General features: G+C 30.3%; 1 protein-coding gene across 10 annotated transcripts in view; it reads left to right on the forward strand.

Moving 5' to 3' along the window:
• Positions 1 to 16,431, forward strand: part of nrm (neuromusculin) — a 326,404-nt gene extending 309,973 nt beyond the window's left edge. For 3 of the 10 annotated variants that reach the window (XM_089091971.1, XM_089091969.1, XM_089091970.1), the window contains 5 exons: positions 1,315 to 1,383; positions 3,719 to 3,822; positions 5,472 to 5,819; positions 10,651 to 10,914; positions 13,957 to 14,091. In XM_089091971.1, coding sequence (XP_088948097.1) covers positions 1,315 to 1,383; positions 3,719 to 3,822; positions 5,472 to 5,819; positions 10,651 to 10,914 — 785 coding nt within the window. In that variant the 3' untranslated portion in view covers positions 13,957 to 14,091. Of the gene's footprint in view, positions 1 to 1,314; positions 1,384 to 3,718; positions 3,823 to 5,471; positions 5,820 to 10,650; positions 10,915 to 13,956 lie in introns of all 10 variants that reach the window. The other 7 variants (XM_089091972.1, XM_089091973.1, XM_089091976.1 and 4 more) reach the window with 5 other exon arrangements.
• The last annotated feature ends 551 nt before the right edge of the window (positions 16,432 to 16,982 follow it).

Raw genomic sequence — 16,982 nt, forward strand, 5'->3', positions numbered from 1 at the left:
ATATATTTTAACAAGGGATTGCAACAATTAAAATATATATATATATATATATATATATATATATATATATATATATATATATATATATATATATATATATATATATATATATATATATATATATATATATATATATATATATATATATATATATATATATATATATATATATATATATATATATATATATATATATATATATATATATATACATTCATTTTTAAGACTTCGTCGTAAAAATTCTAAAAAAAACTTGAACATCCCTTGGCCATACCCATCTTCTGTAAAACTATACATCGCAATAAATAGAAAACCGGAAGTACGGGAAACAATTTAGTTGTACATCATTTTTATAAGATTAAAAAGCTAAATAATTACCATCTACACAGGAAACCAAAATGAAGCTCTTGCGATTCTTAAGAAAATTATAATATACTGAGTATTTGATCAGCAACTTATAGTTGATATCATTTGGAACAAGAGACATCTTATAGTTGGGTAAAGGCGTCGATGTATAGTGGTATCCTCGAAATGCCCAAAGAAAAGAAAAAGGCCATTTTTTATAAAAATTTGTCCGATGTTGTGATGTTCGACAAAAATATCGTTTAATCTGAAACCAAAGAATGCATCTAACATTTTCTGAACTTTGCCGAAAATTGTAAACGAAGTTTTGAAGGTTCTAATGAAGAAAGTTTTATTTCGAAGTTTTATTACCTTACCTTAAAAAGAAACATCTGCTTAAGTCACTGGGTTACACCGAAAAAAGATACATCTGAGCCTTTGTGAAATTAATTTCTGAAACGAATATATGTAATCTTTTATGAAAGTTTTACTGTCAAAATTTTTTCTGGAACTAGGATAGTCCCAAAAAAATAAGACTTGGCCCAAAAAAATGGTTGAAACTAAAATTATGCTGTTGTTGACCACTAGATAATTCTACATGGGCCAGTGTGCCTAAGTGTATTCTGAGATTTACTTTAGAGTGATTTTTATGTTCAAATGCATATAATATAACGCGGTTCAATGTACCTAGGACCATTCACACTTGAGTGAATTTTCCGTGTTTAAATTCACAAGTAACCATAAGGTAATTTTAGATGTTTCCTCGACAGCATGTTTTGAGCATGAACACCAAAGCCAACAATGAGTCCCATTTTCAAATTTTTCACTGTTTGTTCCTAAAACTTAGTCCTAACTACTGAATGGTTTAAGCAAGTGTAAATAAACCACAACAACCTGACAGTTATAAGAGCATAGTGCATGTTTGATATTATTGTCCATCTTTTTGCATGTGTATGTTTTGTTATTTTTTAGCTGATTCTATGAACCGTGCAGATGGTAACTCTAATACGTTGTCGCGTAAGAGGAAAAAGCCCGGCTCAGGTAGGTTTAATAAACTTTTCTTTTCGTTCCCAGTAATCAATTACAGTAAAACCAACTTTCTTTTAGCATGTTCCAAATTTTTATATGTCTAACATATCCTGTATATGCCCAGTCGACCCAGATATCCTTTACCTCCGAATATCGGGTAACTGGTATCAGCGGCTTCAATAGACTAGATCAGAAATCCAATTTTCTTATTCGAATTTTCTTACTGGATATTGGTGTTTGGTTCTTGATATTTATATTTTTGAAAAGTTATTTTGAACAAATTTCTCCTTATCTTATTTATGCACATTATATATAATAATGTATAAATACTAGCAGTTTATTTATTTTAGTTAATTTAACCATTTTTCTATAGCTCTTTGTCTGTTTAAAATAGCTTTAAGTGGTCGCTTTTTGTCTGGGAACGCAGAAAACATTACAGGACAGGAAGTTGGTGCAATGTCATATTTTCCAACGAATTTTGTGCCCTTTTCAACTGTGATTACACCATAGCCCTTCAATGCCCTTCAATGCTCATATCGTCAATAAGTAAATCCACTAAAAGTTCGAATGTCTTTTAGTGCTTTTGTTTTCAGGAGGGATAAATTCATGTAAAGTCAGCTTCCTCAGTGATTTTTATACCCTAGAGAAGGCCGTATCCAGGGGATTTGGGGGGTTGGAAACCCCCCCCCCCAATGTTTATCCGACTCATAAAACGTAAAAAAATGAATATAAACAAACTTCTGATACTTTTTAAAAGTGTTTTTGTAACCCCATCCCCTGAAAAAATCCCTTTGTACCCCCCCCCCCCGGAAAAAATCTTGGATACGGCCCTGGCCCCAGAAAATTTTCTTTTCAGGAAAACGAGTTCGTCCAATGTCATATATCTTAAAGAACTTAATGACACTCTTTATCGATGATTTGACATATAATGTACTGTCAATAAGATATGTTTGACTAGAAAATATCTGGAAGAAGATATCGAGTAATAGAATAAAACAAAATAACATGTTTTTTTTAAATTAAAACAGTTGCTAGCCATGTTTGCTTTCCACAATTGAAGTGGGTTTACTTACCAACCCTAGCAAAGTTTTGCCATAATGTCTGAGTTGGTCTTACTGCTAACTGTTATTGCAAAAATCGAAATCTAACGAAACCAGCCTGTCAGTTGATTCTTTCTGAAACTCTTAAGGTATCGAAGCCTCTAAATCATTCATGTAATCATAGATTAATTATCTCATAGGGGATGAATCTTTGACTTATTAATAGTAAAGTGTTTTTAAGTTTCTGAATGATTCATTATCTCCTGTAGTCCTTGCTAGTTTGATGAACAGGAAAAAATAGAATCAGGTTAGTATTTTATTCTCAAAATCTCTCAAATTTTCGATTTTAAAATTTCAACATTACAAAAAATTGCAAAACTTGCTTTTATCATAAAAAATTATTGCGACGGGGAAAACATTTAATTCAAAAAGTTTAACTAAAATAGTTTAATTGAAAAGTAAAACAGTTAAACTAAAACTGTTTAAATTAAACAACTAATTAATAATTAAAAAAGCTCTTATCATCTATAAAAGAAAATCAATAAAGATCGATCAGAGAAATTAAAGTCAATATTAACATATTTTGGAACACATAAAACCATAGTATGGCAAACTAAGAAAGTTAATTGGTCAATGATAGATGCAATAAAACCATTAAATGATTTAAAAAAAATCGAAAATATACAATAATGATCAAAAAAAAAATCAATCTAAAACCCAATTAATAATTTGGAAGCAAAATATGGCAAAATATTTTAAAATAGAGTAAAAATGTGCGAGGGTCCAGCTAAACAATATGATTTGAAATAAGATTCTACATAACACTTCTCTTATATTCATCTTACGCCTCTTTTGCGTTAAAAATGTATTTCTAGCCTAACCAAGGCCGTATCCAGGGGGGGGGGGGGGGGGTAACCGGTTTTTAACCCCCCCCCCCCCGAAATTTTTGACCGACTCGAAAATAAGTCGAAAATTAGTAAAACCTAGGTAAAAATCAGTAAAATTAGTCGAAAACTGAGTCAAAAATTAGTAACCCCCCCCCCAAAAAAAGTCAAAAATTAGTAACCCCCCCTGAACAAAAATCCTGAATACGGCCCTGAGCCTAACAATAATTGATGATTATTTTAGTGGAATTTTTTTTTACAGTTTTATTTATTGTGATTAAATATTTGTGCAGTCATAATTGTTTTTAATAAAATTTATTTTTAAATTTGAACTTTAAGAAATGAAGATATCAGACTGAGAAGTTCAGAATTTAATTTTGAATTTTTATTTTGTTCATAAAATTAATAAGATTTTTTTTTCAGTACCTCTTGGCACTGGCAATGGGAATGTAGACGTTGGTAATGCTGAACATAGGGGTTTTTATGAAAATTTACCATTCCACGGTATGGCTCAGCCACCAAATAAGGTAAGATTGTTGGTAAAATTGCCGGTAAAATTGCCGGCCCGATTTTGCTTTTCTTATAACCATGAAATATTTAAGATACCCTGAGCTGTGCTGTCCTTCTGAACAATTTTTAGAAATTTTATACAATTATATCTTCTCTTTCACATTTAATTTTCTACCTTTTATTTTCATTTGCAGTGATTACGATAGCTAATTGGCAATGAATAGTAATTAATTAATTGTAATAATTTATTTTGTAATTTTTCCCTTTACAATTAATTTGCTAATGTCAGTAGGAATTTTTTAGCTCCTTTTTTGTAATCAAACGGTAATTAATTCATAAATAGTTTCTTAAACCATACTACCTTTCCATTTAGAACTAAAACGAAATGAAAATATTGGAAAATTAGTTACACTTCTGATTTTTTTTCAGGACGATGTGCAACTAGGGAAAAATTTCAGTTTAGGTGGGGGGGGGTATTTTGTATAAAAAAGGGGAAAACACTTTCAATTGTGAAAGAAAACTGAATATCTTAGCCTGAAACTGCACTTGAAGGGTATTGAAGAACATGAAATGTCGGCATGCGAGGAGCAAAAAAAGACTGTGCAAAAAAAACTAATTGTACAAATAATAAAAAAAGGTTGGAACTTCGACTTCACATCCAAAATCCTTTATCAAAGGAGGAAAAAACAGAAGAAAAGTAATGCACGTAAAACTAGATTAAAAACACATGAAAAAAATTGGGGAAAAAACACACATAAACTCTATACAAAAATAAACGAAAAGCAAAAGAAAAGTCAGTTTTAAACAAATTTCAATAAGGTATTCGATGTAACAATACACACAAAGCAAGGCAGAATGTCTAATTTGTACTCTTGTAAGCATGTACTTACAACATTATCTCCTGTGCGCCAGAAACAGCAAAATTGGTTACTACTACTACTACTACTAACAACTCACCGCAGCACCAAGCCACCCGAGGCCAACAAAATGGATTAAGGAAAGAAAGGACTCACTCAACGTTTCAAACATAATAGTATTAAACGTATTTTGGCGTGTATCAAAATTCAATGTATTTGATTTATTTTATGGCTATTTTAATATTAGTTTGTTGAATTTCTTTTAGGTTAAATTTATTCAACCTTGGGATGTTTTAATACTTCAAATACATTAACTGTTTCATTTGGATAAAATTTCATATCAGAAGACAATTCTGAAATATGCGTACAATAGTATTGTAGCCTTATCATCTAGCCGATATCCTGCCTTGTGCCTTAAATAAAGTTGCGTCATGTTAGACTCTATTCAAATGTTAGCTTTCTTTCGTTTTCTCTTTTATTTATTGTAAGTCGTTTATGTTTTTCTTTTTACGCGCTTTTTAACTTATTGTTTGCTTTTTCTTTTCCTTCCTTTCCTTTCTTTTTTCACCGTTTATAAAAACTCTCAGATTTAGCACGCTGCAGATCGGCTCTTTACTTTCATTTAAATTTTCTTATTTCCTCTCGTATATTTGGAGCTGTGTCCATGTTTACCCAGGGGTCTCTTGAAAATAGGGAGCATGCCACCCTCAAATCATCTGTTTTCTTAATATTTATTTTCAATATAAGGCATGTGAATTTTAAAGTTTTGCGGCATGCGCATGCTTTTGATGTGTTGTCTTGTGTTTTAGTCAGAAGAATGTGCTTCGTCCAGCCGGCCGCCAAGCCAGTTGAGCAGTGGTTATGGCTCCTCCCTCTCAAATTTTGAGAGTAGGGGGACCACCTCTTTTTGGTCTTTAAGACAAAGAGCCAAGAAAAAAGACTTAGCTAAGTTTCGATCATTGAGAGTGTCAAAACCAACAGACTTCGGTGACACACCAAATGAAGAGGCTAAAAGTATGTGTGATCTGGATCAAATTGTTGAATTAAATGAGGCACCCATTCCAGCCCCAAGGATTAGTACACTTAAAAGACAAAAGACGAATGCCTATCAAAATATACCTCTTCCTCTAAAAATTAAGGCAGAGTTGTCTCCTGAGGTTTGTATTTTCTAAGTATTCTTTATAAAAATCATATCCTGAAAATAAAAAAATAATTTAGCTGCTACAAGTATCATTATTTAAAATAATACTATGAAATGATTTCTTTTATTCCCAGAGCAATGTATTAAAGCACCAAGGACAGTGAAAAGGAAATCTGATTGTTTGAACTGGTTAAGTGGAAAATCACACAACTATATATGTCTGTGACCATATAAACCATAAACCATTTGGTTTACACCGTAAACCATAAAGTACCAAGAACAGTGAAAATGAAATCTAATTGTTTGAACTGGTGAAGCGGAAACCTGCAGAACTATATATCACAGTAACCATATAAACCAAAAATAATATGGTTTACACCGTAAACCATTAAAGTACCATGCACAGTGAAAATGGAATCTAATTGTTTGAATTGGTGAAGCCGAAACCTGCAGAACTATATATCACAGTAACCATATAAACCAAAAATAATATGATTTACACCGTAAACCATTAAAGTACCATGCACAGTGAAAATGAAATCTAATTGTTTGAATTGGTGAGTCGGAAACCTAGAGAACCATATATCACTGTAACCATATAAACCAAAAATAATATGCTTGACACCGTAAACCTCAAAGTACCAAGGACAGAGGAAATGAAATCTGATTGTTTGAATTGCTGAAGTGGAAACTCATCCAACTATATGTGTCTGCTACCATATAAACCATAAGCCAAGTGGTTTACACCATAAACCATAAAGTACCAATGACAGTGAAAACCCAACAGAAAATATACTAAAAACATAAGGTATAGAAGAGCTTAAGAAGGACATTTTCCCTTGAAGATGTGAGGGCTTTGAAAGGGTAGGGGTTTTACCTTGAAAATGTTACCTTGAAAAGACCCTTGAAAGGGTCTTCGTGAATAAACGGATTATTAATGTTTGAATTCTTATGGACTGTAAGCGCTGTCAAATTTTACCGATTAGTTTTCCTTATTTTTGTACGTTCAGTGTGACTACTGACGAAAATATTGTACTGTCCTGAAAATGTCACAATTTCGAAATAACTTAAAGAAAATCATATAAAATCGTATTTTTTGGACCTAAGATGGATTGGGGGGCAAAAAAAGTTTTATTTTGATGTCCTTGGTACATTAAAAAACGTTAAGAGCTTTCTCACTGCCCCTGCGTCATGGTTATGCTGCCCTTAAAAAAACAAAAAAAAACATCTTGTTTCTTAGAAAAAAATATTCTTTTTCTGATAAACTATTAATCTAGCTTGATAAAAGCTACAATGTTTTTTATTGTTTCTTACTTTTTAAAATCAAATCATTTATAGTGAATTTAAAATTATTAAGAAACATAGACAAAATTTCAAATTAACATGACGTGGTCTAAAGCTGCTTACGTGTGTGTTAAGTCCAAGGCTACGAATAACTTCCATAAAATTATCAAAACTAAATAAAAAACTTTAGTTGTTAAAACCAAATGAAAAAAAAGACAAGAAGTAAAAAAGACAATTAAAGACCAAGAAGAAGAAAAAAAGACAAAGCATAGTAGAAAGTAGAAGAAAGAGAGAAGTAGAAAGTAGAAGTAAAAAGACAATAAGTAAAAAAGACCATGAAATACCAAGAAGTTGAAAAAAAATACAAAAGACTGTAGAAAGAAGTAGAAAGTAGAAGTAAAAAAACAAGAAGTAGAAAAGACCACGAAAGACCATGGACGAGACCAGAACAAGAAGACCATAAAAGAATGATTTGAATTGCCTCTCCAAAGAATCATGGAGAAGAACCCATAATGAATAAATATGGAGTTAAAATATGCTTCTTCTTTATGGTTACTATCAGTCCCTACGATAATTAATACACACGGAAAGGATGCTTCGATTAAGAAAAAAATAAATCACTTTCAAGACAAGCTTTCTTCAATTTAAAAAAAAATAGCTAAACCAATTGAAGGGACTTATTTGGGGTAAGCTCAAATATCGGTTCTGGTATGTCTTTGACATTTAAATAACATTTGACCGGTGAGCCATTCTTTGCCATGTTTACATTCCTTGATTTTGCCGTGAAAATCTACTGCCACTCTTATTACTTACGACTGTACTTACTAAAGTACTACTTAAGACTTGCTACTTAAGTAATCACGGTAAGACTCTAAGTACTACTTAGCTGACTAGGGCATGATAAAGCTTGCTTCTTCATTTGTCCTTTTGTCCAATGTTATATGTAATAAGACGGTAAATTTGAATCATAATAAAAAAATAATAAAGTGATATCTGTCAGTTGATAGCTGGCTTAAGAATCAAATTGGTATAATTATTAAAAAAAATAAAAAAAATCTGTCAATAAATGACTGATTTAAAAACTAAATTGGTATTAAAGAGAACTAAATATAAAACCAGAATATAACTAAAGTGAACATACAGGTAAATAATACAGTTCTACAAGCCTATTCTTATTTTCAACCTACAAGAAATTTGTGTTATTGTGGTCAATGAACATGTGTCTGATGCCACTGTGGCAAAATGCTAACTACAATAAATCGGATATCCAGCTTATGGACGTTCAAACTCAAATTAAAAAATAATGAGTTGAGTTAAACATTTCTTATTTACTAGCAATATTTTAAGTAATTTTAGTACTTCACATTTCTTACCTTTTTGTGGCAGTCATAGCAGTTCAGCGGAGTATCCTTTATATTAAAACCAAACATCTGGTGTAATTTTTAATATTAATACATTGAAATATTGAAACATTTAAGCGTCTTATTGCATGTAAATTGTGCTTATGTTTTTTTTCACGCTCAGTTGGACTCCGGTATTTATGTTGCAACTGTTCTTGTTCATGTAACACGTAAGTGTACTTTTTGTCATGTTTATACCCCTTATTTGATTATTCATCTTTCTGCAACCCCTATGCAGTTTTGTTGTTTAGACAAATACCCCCTACACCCACACACACACATATATATATATATATATATATATATATATATATATGTATGTATATATATATATATATATATATGTATATATATATGTATATATATATATATATATATATATATATATATATATATATATATATATATATATATATATATATATATATATATATATATATATATATATATATATATATATATATATATATATATATATATATATATATATATATATATATATATATTTATGTATATATATATATATATCCCCAAAATTTTGGCCAACTCGTAAAAACGTAACAAAAATGAAAATAAACATATTTTTAATGCGTTTTTAAAGTAATTTTTTGTCAAATCCACCACCTCCCAAAAAAATCATTTTTACCCCCACCCCCGAACAATCCTTGATACGGTCCTGTTATATATATATATATATATATATATATATATATATATATATATATATATATATATATATATATATATATATATATATATATATATATATATATATATATATATATATATATATATATATATATATATATATATAGCAGGACCGTATCAAGGATTGTTCGGGGGTGGGGGGTAAAAATGATTTTTTTGGGAGGTGGTGGATTTGACAAAAAATTACTTTAAAAACGCATTAAAAATATGTTTATTTTCATTTTTGTTACGTTTTTACGAGTTGGCCAAAATTTTGGGGATGGGGGTATTTCAAACTCCCTAAACCATCTCCCCTGGACGTGGCCTTATTTATAAGTAATAATTTTATTTAGTTCACTGGCCGAAAGATAATTCACTGAGACACTGAAACCCAACAAATCGAGTTAATGACAAAAAAACAAAATAAATATACATAATATTTTAATCAAAAATATTTTTGAATAGTTTACTTGGTATAAATCAAATAACTAAATATAATTTAGATAATGAAAGTAAGAGCAAAATACGTGAAAAAAGGATGAAATGTATGTATTATTTGATGAATGGAATATTCTATTAAAATGTCATGAGCTATTTGTCTCTGATTTATTTCTTTACAGTTATGTGCGAATAAATTTTTGATGCAAATATATTCTTATAGGGGTAGGAGGGGTGTTAAAGGACATGATACCGCCTTTTTCAGATAGGGTGAAAAGTTCTAAAAATTGTTTGCTATAAAGGCAAATAGGATAGTTCTTGCACATGCCTTTATCTACTAAAACTTTTCTGGAGCGAACTGCTCATGCAAATAGAATTTCACCCTCCCTATCTTCCTTGTGATTTAAGATGAGGAAATATCTTTTTATTGTTGGAGTTTTTCTTACTTAAGTGAAAAAGAAGAAAGAATAATATTATTTTGATTAGGATGAAATGCTGAAGCTTGAAATAAATTTAAGTTTTACATGGACTTAACTATTCATCTTATTTTTAATTTTATCACTGCAAGTAATTTAGGCGGAAAGCCTTATCTGCTTTCGACTGATTATTTTAAATTTGCGCTTTTTTTATTTAATCTTACACTCGTACCTAGTGCTATGTTCACTTCACTAATGGGAAGTATTCCCTTAATCGCATTTATAAGTGTGTACCATTTATGTGTTTGGTATTTGTACCCAAAAAGAAGCACTATTTCGAACGAGGAATTTCTGGATCTTAAAAATTCATACAATTTCAAAAATCCAAGGAAAGCCTTAGAAATATTTTTATTTTTAATTTTTTTCCATTAAAAAAAAGAATATGATTCACAATCAGCTGCCTTCTAACTGCCACCCTTCAAGGCTTTTTGAACTGGTTTATTTATCCATAAATACATGCTTTTTTAATTTCGAGATGTGATTTCCTGTCAATTGACTATTTGCTAATTTTGACTTTTAACTAATGTTTGTGCCTGTTTAAACTAACCGCATGCTTTTACAGATCCAATACATACCTCAGCAAACACCTCAGAGTAATCTTATATCAAGTACCTCAACTCCTTTTATCCCCTATACCCGCGTTTATCAAAACCCCCAAAGGGCCGACTCTGTTGTGTATGCTGATCTTGCCATGTCAAAAAGGACACAGGTGGCAACACTCCCTGCTAGTTATATGACAACACAGCAAAGATTTGATCCTAGGCTTGACCCAACGCAGTATGCCGTGATAAGGTTTCCTGGAATGGGACATGAAGTTCAAGTTTAGGTAAGGCTGTAGTGAAATTGGAGAATAAATCGACTGGTTTCGCCGCATGCTTCGTAATTTTTGCTAGTAAAACCATATTCATTGCATGCGTTCTATATTTAAAAGAAAAATACAGTTGACTTTTCAGTCACGATGTATGTTAATATTTTTCCTGGCATAACTCCAAAATCCTGTAAAGAGTTAAACACTTTTCTTAATTAAAAATTTTACATGATGTCATGACGGTAAAACACATAAAAACACCTTCGGCTCTTTGTTGGCTGGATCTAGTAAATAACGAACCCCAGGGAATAACGCAGGAGAGTCACTAAATATGACATCATACCTAATATGACATCATCCTGTATACGATATATAGCAATTGATACCTTAAACATCTCCCTATGATGTTCCAGTGCCCTTCTAACGGTGAAAAAAAAGAGAAAAAAAGGGATACATCAGTGCCAGCCATGAAAAACAGTGATTTTTCTTGACTTTCAAGGGGGGGGGGGGGGCTTTGAGTTTCCTGTATTGAATTTCCAACTATGGAAGCTCTAATGACGTAGTTATAATTTTGATCAGACATAATTTTCAAGGGTTTTCATGCCATCTTTTGAAATATCCATAAATTTTGCAATAGACTTTTAATGTTAATATTAATCAAAATATCATTTACCACTTTATTTTTCGGTTCTCAGTTTATATTTCAGAATGAGATACATGATAATTTTTTTCAAATTACCTATAGATAGCTGGATTGCACGTTTAACTTACCTTCAATTATTTTTTATTTTACTAAGAGACTCTTCATGGCCAATTTTTCCTTTTGGTATAGCAATTGCTTTTTTGAAAGCAGTTCTTCGTCATGTTTGATCCATTCAATCCTCCAACCATGAGGCTGACATTTTTTTCTCTGTGTATTTTTGATACAATTGACAAATTAACTTGTTTATTATGCAGTTGCTGCTTACTTAACAGCTGCGTGCCTTTTATGTATGAACAAAAATAAATTCTTGTATATTTCAAAGAATACGAATAAAAAAAAAAGAAATTAAAAACTGCTCACCAACTAGCAAAAATTAGAACCTGAGAAAAAAAGAGAAGATTCATAGATAATTTTTCTATTTAGAATACATTTTTTGCCTGCTATTAATTATTGTCTGAAAAACATCAACTAGAATTAATACAAATGTATTAATTCTCAAGGAATTTACGAAAGTGATAAAAATACATTCTTGAAAGAAATCTGGTAACGAAACTTTATCCTAGAATTTAGAAAATTGTATTTATTTAAATATCCTAAGAACTGAGCACAGAATGAAGATTATATCTTTGATACGTGTTCTTTTTCCTAAGGGAATTGATAAAAAAAAACAAAAAAAAAAACAGAATTAATATAGTGTTGTTCTGTCATAATTGAAGGTGTACTTATCAAAAGTGCTGATGAAATGTTGAAACACCAAGGGAAAATATTAATAGCTTTATTTTTTTAGTTCCATTCATAAGTACGAAAAGGAAGGGCCTAAGGAGTATTTCTGTCCATTGAACATTGAAGGGTTTCTCCCCCATATAAAATTATTTGAATGTCGCACTTTGGGAGACTTTCTATATTTTACTTCTTCAAAACATCCTCTGATACCTCCTCCTCCCGCTTAGGAAGCGAACAACTGTTCAGAAGGTTCAAAATGTTACTTTGATAATTAGAAATGTATCGCTTTTATAGTAAAAACGAAAGTTTTTACGTTTGCCTAGTAGACTTGCAAAATCCCTTTCTATCGAAAAATAATTTCCACAGGTTCCCAGTAAAGCTAATTTGTATTGGAAATTTTTGATTCTTATGTGTTTTCCAACAAAACTTTTCTAACATAAAGTATTAGTTAAAAACTAGTTTTAACAAAACTAGGTGTATTAGATGAAATGCCTAGGATATCCAGGTACTTCTCAAATATTCCTAGTGCTGGTGGTGCCTGGAGTAAAATTAGTCTCGGCGTCCTCGCCCCAACAAAGTTTACGGGAACTAGCAAATGACTAACGTAATCGCATTAAAAAATCTTTGCTGTAGTAACCCCCAAGAAACTATGCCCTGAGTGATTGGCTAGGTGTTAGGTGCTTTTTCCGTTGATTAAGTTAAAAATTTTAAATTTAAATATTAAATTAAATTACATGTTCCTTTCTGAGTCAAGTTTGCGTTTGTAGAGTAAATAACCGCTATTAGAATATTTTACACATGCTCATGGGTAAGGAATTCGCTTTAAGAGGGAGGCGAGTCTTTCTTTTCTTCGCAAGTGAGCATTTCCTAATTTATAGTTTGGACAAACCTGCCCAATTTTATATTAATCCTAAGAGACCGAGTGAACACTTTCAGGGACAGTTTTGTTGAGATGAAATCTACCTCAAAGTCTTTTATAAATATTTTTATATATTTTTGTTTTTCTCCCTATTAAGTTAATTCTATTAGGATTTTCTGCATATATATATATATATATATATATATATATATATATATATATATATATATATATATATATATATATATATATATATATATATATATATATATATATATATATATATATATATATATATATCTCAGTGCGATAATATAATTTAGTATTATAACATTGATTGCGGATCCTATATACGGATAGAATACATGAAAGCAAATATCCTGGTATATCGGAGAAGAGATGGGCCAAGTGTTTCACTGTGGGTCCTTCAGCTATACTGACTGAAAATCTTGCTTAAAGTAATACTATTATAGTGATTATGATTCATGACGGTTCAGTGCTTATTGAAGGGATGATATTAATTGTCCTCCAAAGCCACATCCAGGGGGGAGGTTAGGGGGTTTGAAACCCCCTCAGAAATGTTTGTCTGACTCGTAAAAACGTAACAAAAATGGACATAAAAAATTTTTGTATGCGTTTTTGAGGGTTTTTTTGTGACTCCCCCCCCCCAAAAAAAAAAATGAGTAACACCCCTCCGAAAAAATATCCTGGGTACGGCCTTGTGGTCCTCTGTCCGTTTCCCTGGGTTAGCAGCTGATATACTTATTCTTTCTAGCCTTTACTTCCACTGGGATCAGACGTTGAGTATGCTGACGTAGATTTTAGCAACTATGGACCGATAGAATATAAGAAAGCGTCAATTCTGGCAGCTGAGCAGCGAAAGAATAAGTACACAAGTATACCACCAAGACCTCCAAAGGAAAGTGCATTCTAATTTGTTAAAAAAAAAAGTGTCTTGTTTGAAGAGGAGAGCTGGAGATCTCACTTCATATGCTTTTTATTGACAGTACTTATTAGATGGTGATTAACCAATTAAAAAGACCATATCTTACTGGTGCTGTATTATAGACGTTCATATGGTATTGTTATCTAGTCATTTAAGTATGAAAGTATGTCTATATATTTTTTTTTAGTGGTATTTTCTTTGTCATTATTTCACGCCATTTTTCTGGGTAACTTGCTGTAAATGAAATTATTGGGAGCATAAATAAGATTTCTTATTAACCCGCGATACTATGTTTTTTACTTCTGTTTTAGCTGTCAGATAGATCAGGTAATGTTCTTTCACTTACATGTGTTGAGAAAGCTTAAGGGAAATCGCTCTCAAGTAGCATTGTTTTAAATCAAAAGTTATTCTCATTTTTATGTGGTGACATAGGGTGTAATAATGCGACCGTCCAAAGTCAGAGCATTTTTGTAAATCCTTCGTTGCTTTGGGTAAAATCCAGCATCTTTCCTAAAGTCCTGCATTAAGATATTTAGTGTATTGTTTCAAACTAAAGGGTAAATAAAATATACAAAATATACCCAAAAATCTACTGGGGAAGCAGATTCAAGGCAAACTTATAATCAATAAATATGGGGACGAAAAAATTCTTTGACCATTTCACAGGAATAATTTTTCAAGTGATCCAAATCGTAAAAAAATATAATGTTCAAACATATAGTATCATTAAACGTGTTATATAATAAATATGTGAATTTTACAATGGTGATATAAGCGTTGTTTGCAAGAAACCAATTACAATATAAACATTTATTTTCTAGATTAACAGAAATCTGTACAAATATAGCATACAATCAAAAATTAAATCACCGCAAAAAATATATTAATAAATGTATTAAAATAAAGGATAAAGATCCTGCTGACCCATTGCTGGTGCATAGAGCGTCGAGTTGACGTTTCAGTTGCTGGGTCTTTTTACAGGGACAAGTAGCAAGCTTGCCTCCAAACCGGGAATAAAATTAATTTATATTAAGATATTAATATTTCAATATATCAATAATATTTGAAGATATTAATATTTCACTGATGACCTAAATGGTGTTTGCAAATAAACGATAACAATAAAAAACAGTAAAACAATAAAAAAAATAAACAATAACAACAAAAACAACTTACTTTCTAATATTTTAAATCAAAGCATACAAGTTTAGACCTACATTTTTGCCTACTTATTATCAAATATAGATGGCGGTATTGTAATGGCAATAAAAGTGTTAGTCTTTCCTCACAGTACAACTGATGGCTAATAAGTAACATATTTGAAGCAATAAAATTAATTACTAATAATAAAACAAAGAAAAACCAAGATCCTTTCAAAATATTTAATTATCAAAAAAAGATTATTGAAAGATTAAAAATGAGGTTACTTATTGAAAGGTTATAAAAAACCTGAAATGAATACTCAGGAATAATAAAACTTGCTATTATTGTCTTTCATGTTGAACTTGGACGAGGTAATGCGTATAATTCCAAAAATTTGTGTATCGATACAAGAATTGAAGCTATAGTTTTCTATGCCAAGTCTACTTGGCATAGCTAAAAGCTAAAAAAGCAAGGTTTACAAATATTGAAAATTTTCTGGTAAAAAAAAGATATTTTCTGTAACCTAGTAATTAATAGCACATTTACAAGTTTTATATAGGTTAAAGTTATTCACAAATGCAAACATCTGCCATTTTCAGTAAGAGTTGGGGTAGTTTTATAAACCGAACATATTATATCAGACAATTTTGGTGACAAACTGTAAGCAAGGAGCGACTCGACGCAATAATAACTGAAACTCTAATAAACAGAACTTTGACAGCAATTAGGTTTGACAGCAATTAGGTTTGACATATTTGACAAAAGGATTAACTTCTTGAGATTCTAAATATTTAAGTTTCATTAAGTTTATTGTTACACATCAAAAACTGCGAGCCTCAGAAAATTTTTCCGATTTTTTAAAAAGGGGGACACCCCTGATAATTTTTCACATAAAATACTAAAGTCAGACTAAAGTCAAAATACTTGGTTCAACTTCAAATTTGTACAGCCATTCGGAAAAACTCCAAAAATAAAGTTTTGTTATTTAAAAAATATTTCAAAACGGTTATTAAACGTCAAATTATTTTGAAAAATAAATTGACTAGATCTACCTGTGACTCCTAGATGACTCTCAAGTAAAATGTGCTTATTCATGCTTAAACACAAAAGAACACAGCAATAAAGAAACAAACATAAATTTATCTAATTAGCAAATAAAAGCAAATACAAACCATATATTTTTCTTATAATTTGTATATTAACTATATATAATATTTTTTATATTATATGTATTATAATATATATTTATATATATATATATATATATATATATATATATATATATATATATATATATATATATATATATATATATATATATATATATATATATATATATATATATATATATATATATATATATATATATATAGTCGTATTTTATATATTAAATGCATAGTAATTCAAAAAATATTGTGCTGTCCTATTAAATTTCATATTCTGCTCGATTTTAAAGATCTATTTGACTAATCTTCTGAACAGCTCCATCAACGAAACATTGCAAATGTTAGCTTGTAAACTGATTTTTTTTTTATTTTTTTTTATCTAATATGACACAAGTGCTTCAAAATCAAAACAGGTGTGTAGCCTAATATAGACTCCTAATGTAACCTAGACCCCTCAGATTCTAGATTTTTTTCAATTTCGAAACAAGTCTTTACTGGTAAATATATTCATTTCGACAGGGAAAACGTCAAGGTGACGTGACAAAA

This window comes from Artemia sp. Qi Xiang Cuo, chromosome 7, assembly GCF_049724085.1.
Source record: "Artemia sp. Qi Xiang Cuo chromosome 7, ASM4972408v1, whole genome shotgun sequence".
NCBI classification, from domain to species: Eukaryota; Metazoa; Arthropoda; class Branchiopoda; order Anostraca; family Artemiidae; genus Artemia; species Artemia sp. Qi Xiang Cuo.